The sequence below is a fragment of the Carcharhinus amblyrhynchos genome, chromosome 9 (assembly GCF_965287045.1).
Source record: "Carcharhinus amblyrhynchos chromosome 9, sCarAmb.v2.hapA, whole genome shotgun sequence".
Taxonomy (NCBI): domain Eukaryota; kingdom Metazoa; phylum Chordata; class Chondrichthyes; order Carcharhiniformes; family Carcharhinidae; genus Carcharhinus; species Carcharhinus amblyrhynchos.
The window spans coordinates 21298610-21316713 of NC_137332.1; the positions used below are offsets into that span (position 1 = coordinate 21298610).

At 41.8% G+C, this 18104-nt stretch overlaps 1 protein-coding gene across 4 annotated transcripts in view; it reads left to right on the forward strand.

The window, feature by feature from the left end:
* The window catches only part of LOC145347635 (palmdelphin-like), a 123792-nt gene extending 106220 nt beyond the window's left edge, over positions 1–17572 (forward strand). For all 4 annotated transcript variants that reach the window (XM_080195287.1, XM_080195286.1, XM_080195288.1 and 1 more), the window contains one exon: positions 17139–17572. In XM_080195287.1, the coding sequence (XP_080051413.1) occupies positions 17139–17185 (47 nt within the window). In that variant the 3' untranslated portion in view covers positions 17186–17572. The remainder of the gene's footprint in view (positions 1–17138) is intronic.
* Positions 17573–18104: the final 532 nt, after the last annotated feature.

Below are 18104 nucleotides of genomic sequence, written 5' to 3' on the forward strand. Positions count from 1 at the left end.
TACAAAAGTCAAACGAAAACGTGTTTGCTGTTCTATCTTGTGACTGCTTAATCAGTCATTCTTCAAGCTGAAGCTTAACCCTGACTTTTCCTGCTGTTACTAATGGATTAATAATACTGGCTTGAATCTTGAATAGTATCCTTTATGCAAACCCTTTTGACTAACGTTCTGTTTTCTGTTATGTCACTTATAGACTAACATAATCTGAAGCGGTTAATGGAATTGTGTATTCTGCTCAAATTTCTAATTCAAATTTTAAAAAAATATTTTGATCAGTTGTCAAAATTTAAGAAACATGGTTTAGTTTATTATTGTCACAACTCGGCTTACATTAACAATAATGAAGTTACTGTGAAAAGCCCCGAGTCGCCACACCCCACTGCCTGTTCGTGTTTTTTGAGGGAGAACTTAGCATGGCTAATGCACTTGAGAATTTCATAAGTCAGGAAGTTCCTCGCCACAGACCCTGGTCAGTTCATGAGGGTACCACAATGTGGATGGTGAAAGTGAAAGCAAAAAAGCTTTGGGGTACGAAGGAGCTGTCTAGGCAGAACTGGTTATAATCAGTCTTTCGGACTGCGGGGGGAAACCGGAACACCAAAAGGAAACCCACGTAGACATGGGGAGAATATGCAGACCCCACACAGACAGTGACCAAAGCCAGGAATCAAACCCACGTTCCTGGCACTGTGAAGCAGCAGTGCTAACCATCGTGCCACCGTGCCACCCTGAGTTTAATTAGGTAGATTCAGACTGGGAATACATTGGGGGTGGAAATTTCCTGGGCCTACGTTTGAGCCTCAATGCATAATAATATACGTGCCTTAAGCAGGAGGCCTGAGGTTTTCTGAAATTAACTCTCATTAACATTATTTGGGCGAGGTGCTTTCTCCGCTGGCAGCTCTCCCATTTCAAAAAAGTGTCCTCTTGCCCCATTAACACTTCCGGAAAATATGTGAGTAAAGAATTTTAAAATCAAGATGTTCATGGATCAACTAAAGATGCATACCACCAAATGCCCTTCTCCAGCAAAGTCTGACCAGGAACTGTGGCCAGCAACATCTGGACCTAGGAAATTCTTAGGTGTCAGGACCATCTGCAGGCCACAGCCAGTGTTTCTCAGCAGCACACCCTCTGGTACATGTTGAAGAGAAGCAGGTTACTCTGTTTTAGCTATCTAATTGAAGATGGCAGGTGGGACACATATGTGTGGAGTCCAATCAGAGGGACCTAATAGCTGGTAGTCCCATTGGAAGAGTTGATTGTTGCTCACGCAGTGGGGGGGGGGAACCATTCATAAAAAGGTCAGGTGACCAGAACTGTTAGGGTCAGCAGCGTGCAGGGCAAAAAGTTTCCACAAAAATACATTTCAGCCTTTGGGATCATTGATAACAGCATACGTATCAGGCTTTGATTGCCCTTCAACACCTACCTGTACCCCAACACCTGACATATGCTGTGATATCGCTGCCTTTAAAGCATTGCCAGGATCTAGACACAGTATTGGACCTGTGTGATACAGGCAGACCTGCGTCCACCTCTCAAAATGACCACTAAATGAAGCCTTAAGTGTCTTGATTGCCTATGCAACTCTGAAAGCCTGTCCCTAATAAACTCGAATGGAAGTGAGACCACGTTGGAAAGACATCCAGTGGGTTTTCCGTTACTTTTCCAGCCTCAGGCTTCCAAGGGGATTTGTGTATTGATGCATTTCACATTTTGTCTTGGGAACATGAGCATGACTAGATGATTATATTGCAGTTCATCTAACTTGTTCCAACAAATGCCTTGGTATTTTGCATACCCTCCCCATCTTTTTCTATGCCTACTATCAATTAAATTCCCTTTTAAATCTTCCAACATAATCCATGTCCAATCTCTCACCAGTCTGTTTGTGCAGTAATGGAACCTCCATTGTTCACCTTTCCTTTTCTGAGCTGTTAGTCTGTGCCCCAGTTGGCAGACTCATTTTACGGACTCACTCGAACCGAGACCAGACAATCCCTCTCGAGGTCAATGAAGCTTCCCATTGTCCGCCCCATTCTGATTCCGATTTCCAGGATGGAACAGTACTGGGGAGCTGGTCGGACTTGAAATCAGATAGAAAAATAAAGTGTGCTCCAAAATTTCAAAAGCACACTACCCTGCTGCAGTTTTCAATTTGATAAATTTAGCTACTTGTTGAATTGATAGGTGTGGTTGGAATCCATTTAGAAGACAGCATTCAGTTCTGGATACCACACCATAGGCATAATACTTTGCCCACAGACGGGATGTAACACAGGTTGAGTAGAATGATATCCAACTAAACTGGTTAAATCATGATGATAGGTTGCACAAATTAAGTTTGTATTCTTTTGTGTATAAGATTAAAGAGTGATCGAAGTGAGGTGCTTAAAATCAGCTGCCACCTAAAGATTTTACAGAATAAGGTTGAGAGGTTGAAGGGCCTGCTTGTTTTGTAAGCATCTCCACAAAGATTAATAACTTCCAAAAAGTGATTTCAACTTCTAGTTGAAAAGAATAACATTTCAAAATTTCACATTTTAAAAACATTTACTTTACCAAATGACTAAAAATGTCACCATGCCTAAACATTTTTTTTGTAACCAACTTATATTTTAAACAACTGAAAGTATCATTCCCCATTTATTTTTATTACCTATTGCACTCTCCATGGAACAACAGTCCTATTAGCAAACAGTCCATAGTTGCTCCCACCTTCCAAATCAGTTCCCATATTCCCATTTCGCCAAGTAGTAACTTTGAGGTAAATTTTCCGGTCCTGCCTTCGGCATGGCAGGTTGGACAACTTGGTGGACCGTTTAAAGGTCCGTTGACCATGGTGGGAATTTCTGGTCTTGGGGCAGTTGCAACCTGAATATCCCACTCTTTGGGTGACAATCTCTTGGCACTTCCCTCAGTTTTCAATGAGGACCTTGAAGCCACCACCAGCAGTGAAGCTTGTTCCAATGTTTCTTATGGATGAATCTGCTGAAATCGTTGGGTAGCTACAAGAGTCTTCCCGCATCCAAATGTTGTAACTCGCAAAGTCAAGCAGCCTGTTCCTCAGATGACCACACAGAAACTGATGTCCGCTTGCGATATTCATTTATTTGTAGAGAAGCCTGAAATCTGATCTGAAAAAAACTTTCTCCACTCTCCTCCATATCACCATGGCAATAGGAAAGCACCCCAACTTTGCATTCAGGTGTAAATACTAAGTAGCTATCTTCAACCTCGATTTTCTTTCATTTTAGAAGTAAATAGACATTGTACAGCACAACAGTTTGCAAATCACTACATCAACACCTCTCTGGGATTTGGTAAACTCAAGGCGGAATCTTGTTTAGGCATCGGTGGTCTCAGCTGCCAGTTGGAGATCTGGCAAGGGACTGGCACTGCCTCTTTCTCAGAAGGCCCACCAAACCACAAGCCAATCAGTCAGTGGTGAGGCCACCAATGGACCTTTCACTAGGATCAAGACCCTAAGGCAGAGGCTTCGCTTGTTGCTGCAGGAAAAATACCTAGCAGAGTCCCAGGATTGTGGATTGACCCAGGCCGCAGGTAAGTAACGTAGGGTGGACTTACCATCAAGTAGATTGCAGAACAGGTCACATGACCTTCATTTACCTTCAATTTAAAGCTACAGTCCCAAAATATAATATTCTTATAAACCTCATAGCCGTAACACTAGAACGCCAAAGTTCTAGTGCAAAAGGAGACACATCAAGTCTGCATATTACTCAGGCCTTATCCCCATAAGCCCACATATTTACCCTATGACCTACACATCTTTGGACACTCAAGGGGCAAGTCAGCATGGCCAATCCACCTAACCTGCACATCTTTGGACTGTGGGAGGAAACCAGAACACCCAGTGGAAACCCACTCAGATATGGGGAGAACATACAAACTCCACACAGTTACCCAAAGCCGGAATCTAACCCAGGTCCTGGCACTGTGAGGCAGCCTTGCTAACCAGCGTGCCACTGAACCGCCCCATATGACCATATCAAACAATAAAATATTAATTCTATAATAATGAGTATATCTTCATTCTGTGCTTTACTTTGGAATCTTCCATATTTATAAGCTTTTTTATGTTGAGAATTGATTCACGTAAACTGTAGATGGAATGCAAAACACATGTTTTCTTCAGCCTTAGAGTAGCGGGCTTTTAGCCTTATATTTTTGTTCTTCTCGATCCTTCTGTGAACTATATTGTGAAAATAATTCTACTGGTCTAATCTTTGCAAAATTAGCTTCAATGCATCTGTACACTAATCATGTAAGTTTGTTGATACTTTATGCTAACATTCTTCACCTTTCTGTCAATAAAAGTGCTTCATTAATTCTTTCCTTAATTTTGTCTCACTTCTTGATAGTGATTTGGAAAAAATGCTCAACATATTTCCAGGGACATTGGGCTTCTGTCTATAAATACATTAATATGGAATGTCTTGTAATGCTGACCTATCTGCATGAATCTAATACAAGAAATATAGTCTTAATATTCAAAAGATAATGAACTGCTTGGAAAATATTTCTTATTGCTGCTATATCCGGGTGCTTTACTTAAATATATTCTCTATTTTTCCTTTCCATTCGTGTTTTTCTTTACACGCTATCTTTTTAATATTTCAGTCATGGAAAATATTTTCAAATTACTGGCATGGACTAACATTTTCCGTCTCTTTGTGACAATTCTGTGCAAAAGGTCAGGGAATAGTTTTCCTCCACAGTCACAAAAGAAAGTACCTGCTGATTTCCATCAATACATTTTGTATGTATTTACATTTGCAATTTAGATATAGTCTTAAGATTTATAGAATCATAGAAAGAAAGAGGCCATTCAGCCCATCAAGCCTGCACCAACAATAATCCCACCCAATCCCTAACCCTGGAACCCCACATATTTACCAAGCTAATCTATCTGTCACTAAGGGACAACTTAGCACACCAATCCACCTACCCACACATCTTTGAGTGTGGGACGAAAATGAGACATTCGGAGGAAACCCATGCAGACACGGGGAGAATGTGCAGACTCCACACAGTCATCCAAAGCCAGGATTGAACCCGGTCCCTGCCGCAGTGCTAAGCACACTGTGCCACTATGATTTACTAAGGTTTATTTTGATCTGTAGTACAATATAACCCAATGTAAAGCATAGCATTTAAAGAACAGATAGATAAAGGCCAATTTTATCTTGATTTGAGTGGGAAGTCATCCTCACTTCTGCAGCTGAAGCTATGGCTGACTTTATACCCTGGCCTCCTTTACAAACTCATTGTCAGTTGCTTATAAAGGCTGACAGCCAGGGAGAGAGGAGGGGAGCAGAGCATTGGACAGAATGATCCCCAGCACTTAGTTCAGCTGGAGGGGAGGATTTTAGTGGGGCTTCATGATTGGGGTTCAAGTTGAGCCTGGGTCAGGGGAAGACTGAATTTTCCTTCCTTCTGAGCCCCACAGGGAAAGGTAATATTTAAAAAACAGATTTGATTTGTTTCATGGTCTCAGCTGCTTTCTAGTTGGATCAATCTGGAATGAAAGCCACAATAGCTCCCCTATTTAAGTCAATTGTTAAAACAACAGGTGGTCCCAGAACTTATATTTGGAGTCCGTTCATCACAGTTAAAGTTCAAGCAAGCTGATCTCCAGCACGTATCTATCCCTCTGTTTAGTAGACAAATGCAGGAAGATAGCAAAACATACATGGGTAATTTCAACTTCTATCTGGTTTTGGTTGGGTTGCAAATACCCCTTAGTTATATCAGAGCTCATGAATTTACAGGTCCAATTTTGCACTCTATATTAAACTCATATTTTATAATATCTGTGGTGTTCATGAGTTCTGAAACATTCATGTGTCTATCCAGGTACGTCTTGAGCGTTACTAACATGCCTGCTTCCACCACCTCTACTGGCAGTGTGTTCTAGGCACACACCATCACTGTGTGACCTGGACAGCAGTCAGATTGGTGCTGATAAGTTGCAAATAATACTCACACCACACAGGTGTCAGGCAATGATTACCTCCAACAAGAAAGAAACTAACCATCTCTCCTTGTCATTCAATGACATTGCTGAATCCCCCATTACCAACATCCTTGGTCCTTCATCGAGCAGAAACTGAACAGGACTAGCCATACAAATACAGTGGCTACAAGAGCAGGTCAGAGACTTTTCTTATGAGTAACTCGCCTCCTGATTCTCCAAAGTCTGTCCACCATCTACAGTTCGCAAGTCAGGAATGTGATCAAATACTCTCCAGTGATGTGTGAGGAAACTTTTCACACAGAGGTGATGGCTGCCTGGAACACACTGCCAGTGGAAGTGGTGGAAGTAGGCATGTTAGTAACATTCAATATACATCTGGATAGACATGTGAAGGGGAAGCAAACAGAGAGATAGTAACTATGTATGGGCAATAAGTAGTGCGTCTAAGTAAGGATTGGGCATTGGCGCAGGCTTAGTGGTATTATACATTGTTCTTTGAAACCAATTTTCAGATTTCCCACAGCATTCCACCGCAACCCCACCACCCCCACCCCCCCTCCACCACCACCACCTCCCCGGCCATCGTTAAACCCATTGTGGGGAACACAGAGGGAATCCCATCTTATGTTTCAAGTCAAACGCGATGGCACAGTGGTTAGCACTGCTGCCCCATGGTGTCAGAGACCCAAGTTCAATTCCAACCTTTGATCACTGTCTGTGTGGAATTTGTATGTCCTCCCTGCGCCTGCTTGGGCTTCCTCTGAGTACTCCAGTTTCCTCCCACACTTTAAAGATGTGTGGGTTAGGTTGATTGGCCACGGTAAATTGGGCCTTATTGTTAGAGGACTAGTAGGGCAAATCTGTGGGTTTAAAGGGATAGGGCCTGGATGGAATTGTGGTCGGTGCAGATTCAATGGCCCAAATGGCCTTCTTCTGCACTGTAGGGATTCTATGAAATATGACTCTTCTTCGGAAAGTGAAGCAAAGTATATTCTGCAATGGAACTCGCACTTTCATGACACTTACTGAATTAACTTTTTCCTATTGAAATGTAGCACTAATTTATGTTCTGTTGCATTGGATTACCATATTAAGAGCATTCATACCATTTCCATAATGTACAGCACAAAGTATCCTGTCCCCATACTCTCAGTAAGAGAATCAATATGCAGCATATATGCTACACTCTGAGCATACATTTAGTGCTACTCTTTGTACTGTTAACCCAATTTATTGACACATTGTTAACAACATTATGTTATGGATGTTTAATTCAAAGGGACAAGTTTACCAGTTAGCAACTGTTTAAGGTCAAGTATGGTTTTGTTCTGGTCTACTGTGAAATTATATGGTCCACGATCCATTATGTCCTGACATGGCATTTGGAGCTAATGATGTGCAATAAGAAAGGATTAATTAATGACCTCATACTAAAGGAGATTCTAAGTAACACATAGAATTTCACATTCATTTTGATGGTGAGAAATTTGGATCTAGTATGAGTATCTTAGGCATAAATCAGTGCAATTATAAGACAAGGGAGTTGGATGAATTGGACTGGGAAAGTAGATCAAAAAGAAGTATGGGAGAGAAACAACAGCACATACTTAAGGAGATATTTCATAACTCAGCAAAGCTATATCTTCCATTCAGAAAGAAAAATTCTTAGAGAAGGATGCACCAACCATTGTAAAATAAGGAAGTTAAGGATAGTACCAAATTGAAAGAAAATATGCATAATGGTATAATGATTAATGGTAGATCAGAAGATTGGACACATTTTAGAAACCAGCAAAGAGTTACAAAAAAATTAAGGGAAAATTTAGAGTATGAAAGAAAGCTAGCTAGAAATATAAAAAGAGACTGTAAATATTTCTACAAGCAAATAAAAGGAAAATAATAGCTAGAGTAAATTTTGGTCCCTTAGAGGGTAAAGTTGGGAATTAAAAATGGGAAACAAGGAAATAGTGGAAGAGTTGAACTGGAATTTTGTATCAGTTTTCACCAAGGAAAACACTAAATCATCCCAAGAATAACTTAAAATTGAGAGGGAAAAGGGAGGGAGGAACTTAAAACAATCACAGTCACTAGGAGAAAGATACTAGGAATATTACTGGGACTAAGAAGATGCCTGGACCTGATGGCCTGCATCCTAAGCAGTTGCAAAGATAGTGGATGCATTTGTTGTAATATTCCAAAGTTTTCTGGTTTCTGCAAAGACCCCAGCAGATGGAAAACCACAAATGTAGCACTTCTATTCAGGAATGGAGTGAGGCAGAAAGCAGGAAACTGTGGGCGGGGTTTTACAACCTCATTTGAGCCGAGACCGGAAAATCCTGCCTGAGGTCAACAGACATTTACAATGTCCGCCCCTTGCCCGCTCCGATTCCATGATGGATAGGGTGATAGAATTCCAGCACATTTGCCAATTAGCCCAATGTTATTCATAGGGAAAATATTTGAATACTTTATTAAAGCTGCAATAGCAAAATATTAAGAAAATCATAACAAAGTGAGGCAGAGGCAACATGGCTTTGTTTAATTTCTAAGAGTTTTAAGCATCAATAAGAGGATGGATAATGTGGTATTTAGATTTCTAAAAGGCATTTGACAAGGTCACTGAACAAGGTAGGAACTCGTAGTATTGGAGATAATGCATAAGCACAACAGTTAACAGGAAGCTTGCAGCCTGGATAAATGGGTCATATTTCAGTTGGTAAACTGTAATTAGTGGAGTGCAACAGGGATCAGCACTGGAGCCTCAACTATTTACAATCAACATCAATGTACTGAATGAATGGACCATAGGCAAGCAATTTGTTCAGAGCTCGCAAAAAGTCTAAAAAGGGATATTCAGAGGTGAGGTGAGTGGGTAAGTATTCAGCACCTTGAGCATAGGAAAATGTGAACCTCTCCACTTTGGCAGGCTGAATAGAAAAGCAGAATATTAGTTAAATGGTGAGCAACTGCCAAACTCTGATGCAGAGGAATCAGGGTGGCCTTGTACATGAATCACAAAAACTTAGCGAGCAGGCAGATGTAACAAATGGTTGGGAGAACAAATGGAATGTTGGTATTATTGGAAGAGGAATGGAATATAAAAGTAAGGACATGTTGCTACAGCTGTAAAGGCCTTAGTGAGACTGAATCTGGAGTGCCATGTACAGTTTTGGCCCTTAATCATGAATCCCTACAGTCCAAAAAAGGTCTTCAGCCCATTGAGTCTGCACTGAGTCTCTGACAGACGATCTTAACCAGGTCCTCTCCCCCAGTGTATTCCAGCGATCCCATATATTTACCATGGCTAATCCATCAAACCTACATACCTTGAGATACTAAGGAGCAAGTTAGCATGGCCAGTCCACCAAATCTGCACATCTTTGGACTGTGGGAGGAAACTACAGCACCAGGAGAAAACCCACACAGATATGGGGAAAACAAGCAAATGCAGTCACCCAAGGCCGAAATTGAACGTGGGTCCCTGGAGCTGTGAGGCAACAGTGATAACCACTGTGCCACTGTGCCAACCACTGTACCACTTTGGCAGGAAGGTTCATTCCAAGGCTGAAGGTGTTGTCTTATGAAGGAAAGGTTGAGCTAGTTGGGCCTACACTCATTGACAATTAGAAGAATAAAAGGTGATTTACTGAAACATGTAAGGTTCCAAGATGATTTAACAGGGTAAATGATAGAAGGGTGTTTCGCTTATGGGTGTGTCTAGAACTAAGGGGCACAGTTTCAAAACAAGGGGTCTCCCAATTAAGATGGAGATGAAGAGGAACTGTTTAATTAGAGGGTTCTTAGATTTTGGAATTATTTTCCAAGTGAAGGTTGGGTCATTGAATATATTCAAAGTTGAGTTAGACAGGTTTTTGATTGCCAGGGGAGTCAAGGATTCTGAGAGGTCAGTCAGAAGGTTGAATTAACGTCACAGTCAGATCAGCCATGACTTTATTGAATGGTGGAGCAGGCTTGAGGGATCAAATGGCCTACTCCTCTTATTCCTCCTCCTATGCATATAGCATTTCATGCTGTTGCACAATCTCTAATTAGACCGTAAGACTATACAACATAGGAGCAGAATTAGGCCACTTGACCCATCAAGTCTGCTCCGCCATTCAATCATGGCTGATATTTGTTGCATCCCCTTTCTCCTGCCTTTTCTCCATAACCCCTGACCCCCCTTATTAACCAAGAACCTATCTATCACTGTCTTAAAGACACTAGGACTAGGGGGCACAGCCTCAAGATAAAGGGGGGGGGCAGTTTAGAACGGAGTTGAGGAGGAACTTCCTCACTCAAAGGGTGGTGAATCTCTGGAATTCTCTGCCCGTTGAAGTGGTGGAGGCTGCCTCGCTAAATATTTTTAAGACACGGGTTGATGGGTTTTTGATAGGCGAGGGGATTAAGGTTATGGGGAGAGGACGGGAATGTGGAACTGAGCCACGACAGATCAGCCATGATCTTATTGAATGGTGGGGCAGGCTCGAAGGGCTAGATGGCCTACTCCTGCTCCTATTTCTTATGTTCTTATGTTCTTATGTTCAATGACCTGGCCTTCACAGCCTTCTGCAGCAAAGAGTTCCACAGATTCGGGACTCTCTGGCTGAAGAAATTCCTCCTGATCTCTGTTTTAAAGGATCATCCCTTTAGCCCAAGCTTGCTCCCTCTGGTTCTAGTTTTTCCTACCAGTGGAAATGTCCTCTCAATGTCCACTCTGTCCAGGCCTTATAGTATCCTGTAAGTTTCAATAAGATTCTCCCTCATCCTTCTAAACTTCAATGAATACAGACCCAGAGTCCTCAACCATTCCTCATATGACAAGCTGTTCATTCCAGGGATCATTCTTGTGAACCTCCTCTGGATCCTTTCCAAGGTCAGGACATCCTTCCTTAGATATGGGGCCTAAAACTGCTCACAATACACCAAATGGGTCTGACCAGAGTTTTATACAGCCTCAAAAGTACATCCTCGTTCTTTGTATTCTAGCTTACATTGCATTTGCCTTCCTAACTGCTGACTGAACCTACATGTTAACCTTAAGAGAATCTTGAACAATGACTCCCAAGTCCTTTTGTGTTTCTGATTTCCTAAGCATTTTCCCATTTAGAAAATAGTCCATGCCTCCATTCTTCTTTCCAAAGAGCATAACCTCACACTTTTCCACATTATATTCCATCTGCCATTTCTCTGCCCACTCCCCTAACCTGTCCAAGTCCTTCTGCAGCTCACCTGCTTCCTCAGTGTTACCTGTCCCTCTACATATCTTTGTATCATCTGCAAACTTAACAATAGTGCCTTCAGTTCCTTCCTCCAAATTATGTTGTGTGTACATCAAATGCAAAACTATAATTGCATTAAAGCAGTTATCATTACCCTACCTCCATACCCAATTTCCCCTGACAATTGGCCATCGAATATATATAGGATAGACATCGAATATGTACAGGATAGACATGGTGGAACTCAGACAGGAGTTAATTAAAGAAAACACGAAGGGATCTGTAATTACAGTGGCAACTACTAAGCCCTAAGCATTAATCAACAGTAGTATTGAGTGAAAAATATAATTCTATTTAATCCTCAAAGGCTTCTTGGATGGAAGCAGGCAGGTATGTGTGCATGTTGATTATATGAAGATTTCAAATTTACCAGTTCAATTTACTGCCCGAATTCAATTCAATGGAAACAGGATTTTAATTGCCTGTGTATTTAATCCAGACCACTGCTAAATAATTCACTCATTTAAGTATTAGGATTACTTTAGCTTTCCAATATTATGGAAAAAAAAATTGATCATAATATCCACTGCTGGTTGTGACGTGCCTTTGGCAAAAGTCCTGTAATCCTTATGAGCTGTAATACATTTCAAAATTTATAAGGACAGTTTTATGATGACAATTTTAAAGAGCAACAGCTGCTATTTTTATTAAGCAAATTAAAATGTCACCCGGTAGACTTTGCATAGATGATCTTTGTCAAATGTAATGAAAGCGGTTGCTGGAATTCCAAAACAAAATCCAAAATTGCTGGAAAAAGCTCAGCAGGTCTGGCAGCATCTACAGAGAGAGAAGCAGAGTTAGGCTGGAACTTTCCGACTGTTCACACTGATGGGATCTTCTGGTCCTGTTGATGCCGTGCCCCGATGCATGTTTCCCAGCAGCAAGAGGCACATTCAACAGGAAACTGCTTATAATGGTGGGTTCATAGAATAGAATAGAATCATAGAATCCCTACAGTGCAGAAGGAGGTCATTCGGCTCATCGAACCTGCACCAACAACAATCCCACTGTGGCCCCACCCCCGCAACCCCACACATTTACCCTACTAATCCTCCCAACATCCCCCTAAACACTAAGGAGCAATTTAGCATTGCCAATCAACCTAACCCGCGTATTTTTGGACTGTGGGAGGAAACCAGAAGCACCTGGAGGAAACCCACACAGACACATGGAGAATGCTTAAGAACATAAGAACATAAGAAATAGGAGCAGGAGTAGGCCATCTAGCCCTTCGAGCCTGCCCCGCCATTCAATAAGATCATGGCTGATCTGTCGGGGCTCAGTTCCACATTCCCGCCCTCTCCCCATAACCCTTAATCCCCTCGCTTATCAAAAACCCATCAACCCGCGTCTTAAAAATATTTAGCAAGGCAGCCTCCACCACTTCTACGGGCAGAGAATTCCAGAGATTCACCACCCTTTGAGTGAAGAAGTTCCTCCTCAACTCCGTTCTAAACCGCCCCCCCCCTTTATCTTGAGGCTGTGCCCCCTAGTCCTACTGTCCTTTCTGAGCGGGAAGAGTCTCTCCACCTCTATCCTATCCATCCCATTCATCATCTTATACGTCTCAATGAGATCTCCCCTCATTCTTCTAAACTCTAATGAGTACAAGCCTAGTTTATTCAGCCCCTCCTCATAGCTCAACCCCCTCAACTCCGGTATCAGCCTAGTAAACCTCCTCTGCACTCCCTCCAAGGCCAAAATATCCTTGCGTAAGTGTGGCGACCAAAACTGCACACAGTACTCCAGCTGCGGCCTCACCAATACCCTATACAGCTGCAGCAAGACCTCCCTACTTTTATATTCAATCCCCCTTGCTATGAAGGCCAGCATCCCATTCGCCTTCCTGACCACATGCTGCACCTGCAGGCTGGGTTTTTGAGACTCATGCACAAGGACCCCGAGGTCCCTCTGCACCGTCGCCTGCTGCAGTTTTTCGCCGCGTAAGTAATAGTCCTTCCTACCATTATTCCTACCAAAGTGGACCACCTCGCACTTGCCAACATTAAATTCCATTTGCCAGTTCCTGGCCCATTCGCCCAGCCTATCTAGATCCTTCTGCAGACTCTCCACACCCTCCGTGCAATTTGCCGTTCCACCAATCTTGGTGTCATCAGCAAATTTCGACACCAAACACTCGGTTCCCTCCTCCAGATCATCTATATAAATGGTAAATAGCTGAGGCCCCAGCACCGACCCCTGGGGCACTCCACTAGTCACCAACCGCCAATCCGAATAGCACCCATTAACCCCCACTCTCTGCCTCCTATTTGACAACCAATCCTCTATCCACGCTAACACCCTACCCCCAACTCCATGCCCCCTGACCTTCTGCAATAACCTCTTGTGAGGTACCTTGTCAAACGCCTTCTGAAAATCCAGAAAGACCACATTCACCGGCTCTCCTCTATCCACCGCCCTAGACACATCCTCGTAGAACTCCAAAGCTCCACACAGACGGTCACCCAAGGGAATCAAACCAATGAGACAGTAGTGCTAATCACTGTGCCACTTGCCGCCCACAAAGCAGGTCGCTTCCGCAAAACAAGAGCGGGTTGCATGGAAAACCCCACTCAGTGTTTTGAGTCCAATATAACTTTTCTTCTCAATAGTTTCAAAGAAGAGTCATAACGTACTTAAAACATTAAACTCTGTTTCGCCTTCCACACATGCTGCCAGAGATTTTTTTTCCAGCATGTTCTGTGAAATGTAATAATTATGTAGCAGTACTTGACAAAATGAACAACGTGCAAATACACAACTTTTTTTGTTAATGCATTTACTTTGAGTGAGGTGTAGGATTAGATCCATATCCTCCTGCAAAATATGATCAGTTCATAAATTTTATTTTCAAAAAAAACTCACTAGGAAGCTGAGTTTAGCATCATAAATTGTGGATGAAATTGAAAATGGCAGTGTACTACTAACTTGAAGTAACTCTGCAACCAAACTGAGAAAAATAATTTACATCACTTTGAACAAAAACTCAGATGAGATTGTCTGTAATTTTGAGCATAAATTATAACATAAAATCTGTCTTAGGCCAATTCTATGTATTTTATTGCCACAGGCAAAAGATTTTCCCTTTGAAGATTTCACTTGCCTTATACCACCAAAGAAAATATGTGCTACATTTGAATTCTTTAGAATTTTGCAATGAATTTAAACTATTTTGTTGAAGCAAATTACTGCGGAAGCTGGAATCTGAAATAAAAACAGAAAATGCTGGAAAATTTCAAGCAAGTCTGACAGCATGAATGGAGAGAGCCAACGGTTTGAGTCTGGATGACTCTAAATTCTCTGTTTTTGTTCAATACGAGAGAACTAGAAACAGGAGCAGGAGTAGGCTACCAGGCCCTTCGAGCCTGCCCCTCCATCAAATATGTTCTTGGCTTATCCATGCTGGCTTCTGCTCCTTTTCTGTACCATTTTAACCATGGCATAGTGCCTCACAGCGCTAGGGACCCGGGTTCGATTCCCAGCTTGGGTCGCATTCTAAAGAATGTTTCCACACTCTCCCTGTGTCTCGTGCATTTCTTTTGGGTGCTCTGGTTTTTTTTCCCACAGTTCAAAGATGCATGTGTTAAGTGGATTGGCCACGCTAAATTGTCCCTTAGTGTCAGGGGGAGCTGGCTAGGATAAATATATGTGGTTATGGGGATAGGATCTGGATGGGATTGTGGTCGGTGCAAACTCAATGGGCCGAATAGCCTCTTTCTACATGGTAGGATTCCATGATTTCATAGCCCTCTAATCCTTGATCTATTAAATAATTCTAATTATCCAGCCTCCACTACTTTTTAGGGCACAGAATTCCTGATCCACCCTCTGTGAGAAGAAATTTCTATGCACTTCAGTTTTAAATGACCAGCCCTTTACCTTGTAACTATGTCCACTCGTTCCTGACTCTCCCAACAGTGAAAACATCTCACCATCCACCCTGTCAAGCCCCCTCAGGATCTTCCATGTTTGAATAAGGTCACCCATTAGTCTTCTAAATTCCAAGGAATACAGACACAGGTTATTTAGTTTCTCTCGATAGGACAACACAGGTATTAGCCTGATGAATCTCCCATGGACTGCCTCCAATGATACTATATCCTTCTTTAGTTAAGGGAGTCAAAGCTGTTTGCGGTATTCTAGGTGAGGCCACATCAACACCCTGTACACTTGCAATAAAACCTCCCTACTCTTAAACTCCAACCCCTTTGCAATAGACACCAAAATGCCGTTTGCCTACTGAACGACAATCTCTTGCTACTGTATTACATTTTAAAATGTCACTTTTAACATTAGACAATAGTAAATGAGAATTCCTCCAGAATTCAAAGAATCCTACAGTGCAGAAGGAGGAAACCTGAACACGCAGAGGAAACCGACACAGGCACACGGGGAGAATGTGCAAATTCGACTCAAAGAGTGATCCAAGCTGGAAATCAAATCCGTGTCTCTGGCGCTGTGAGCCAGCACTACTAACCACTGTGCCACCGTGCTGTCTTTGAAATTTAAAGGAGTAAATATTTCAGTTGCCTTTCTTGCACCATTTTCAACTTTATTATTTGAATTTCTGGATCAGCCAAAGCAGAATAGAAATTTGTTTCAATTGCTTCCTCCAAACTTACACTTGTTGATACAAAAAAGAAAATCCAAAATGATGCGCAATTCTATATTTTTAAAAAATCTATTGCATTGAAATTTAGATATTGTGAATAAATTTTCAATGTTGCAATCTAACTCAATGAGTCAACAGTTGATAAAGAATAATCCAGGTTATAGCTAGAAACTGGTTTGGTAGAGTGGGATAGGGCATGGGTGAGATTGTTTTTGGAGTAGGTTCCATGGGCCGAGTGGCCTCCTTCTGCACTGTATGGATTCTATGACTCTACGAAAGACATTTTTATTAAATATGCTATGTAGCATTGTAGCTACAACTGTTCATTTGCAATTAACAGTTTGTCTCAGTGATGCTTAGATTGTAAGGTTTGTTTCTTCCTTCGCAATGTGGGAAGAAGGCTGCGCTTGTTGAGTTTTGCAATTCATTTGATTGATTAAACCAATTCCTACCTTCAGCACTAAAATCCAAGCTACTGGACAAGCTGTTTGGTTCTATTTGCCTTTAGTCCTATGAAGATTTCAATGATATCTTTAGCGTAACAGCACTGAGTAGATAGTTATGGCTAGTAACATCTCAAACTCAACGTGCATTATGTGAACTGAAGTGATTGTTGCTAAGAATGTCTTTCTGTTATAAAGAACTTAGAATCATAGAATCCCTACAGTGCAGAAGGAGAACATTCGGCTCATCGACTGCACCGACCACAATGCCACCCAGGTCCTATTTCTGTAACTCTGCTTATTTACCCTGCTAATCCTCCTGACACCACGTGCATTTACCCTAGCCAGTCCCTCTGACACTAAGGGGCAATTTAGCATGGCCAATCAACCTAACCCACACATCTTTGGATTGTGGGAGGAAACCAGAGCACCCAGAGGAAATCCATGCAGGCACAAAGAGTATGTGCAAACTTCATACAGACAGTGACCCAAAGCTGGAATTGAACCCAGGTCTCTGGTGCTGTGAGGCTACAATGTTAACCACTGCTTCAATTCTGTTAATGTTTTCTGGGCTTCAACAAGACTTCTGACCTTTTCTAATCTAATACACTTACATAAAATGTTTCTGTGCTTTTAATGCATGCCATGTTGCCTTAAAGCTTTTCACGGCTAACTGTGTGCATGTTGCGATATATATCTTTCTTCCAAAAGAATTCTGTTGTAAAATGTGAAATCTGAGAATGTCATAGAAATATAAGTAACAATGTTCCTCTTTGTTCTCCTCCCTCAATTGACAGCCTTAAGATCTAAAATGACCAGGATAGGTAAAAAGCTGGTGATGTAAAGTGGAGCCTTCCGTCCAGCAATAACTTGACCATTAGTTCAACCTGGAACAGTGAGAGGTAATGTGCCCTTTCAAACACAGGACGAACAAGTGAAAATGATCCTCTATTCAGTTTGTTACGCTACAACTTCATCTACTGTTCAGCTACAACATATATATTCATTCAAAACGTTGTATCGATTACATTTGTATCAGCTATCATTTACCCAAACTTAATTGATGTATCCGATTAATTGTGCTCTATAGTATACATGGAAGACTGTAGTTGTTGGTTCAACTATTATAAACTTGCATTTAATTAACTTTAGTTTTTGAAACTGACTTTTGCTTACATTCTTAGTTTAAAAGACAGTCTTTGTGAGTAATAAAGTACTCTTGGCAAAATGATCTGTATTGTTATGTCTTTTTTTTCCATGTAAAATAATTGATGACCATTTTCTCCTTGTGTTACTGGCAACGGCCAGTAACTTCCTCGGAGTGGTGATCACCATTCCCCTGTCCCTAAGCTGGCTAAAGTCTCCTTGCCCAATGCCCCAGACTTACATACTTTGGAACCTGTTGTGCTTTCTTCTCAGGACTAATTGCCATTCCAGTAGTGGCCACCACTGAAATCTTGGCCAGCAGCTCCCAAAGGCAGATCTACCTCCCCAGTGAGGGCTGGAAGTCCCACTGTCAGTCAGATTAGCCCACCAGCAGCGTGGTATGGCAGTGGGGCAGGATTGAACAGAACAAATCGGTTTCTGGCCAATTTTCCTCAGAGAGGGATTGGTTACTGAGCCATTTGCCCTCCCTACCCCTGAAATGCAGCCTCAAGATTTTCTCCCCATGACTGCGTGATCCATTTCGCTGAATTAAGCCTCAACGATCCAATAATGTTTGGACAAAAACATACTCCACAAATAAATTGAACAATAAAATT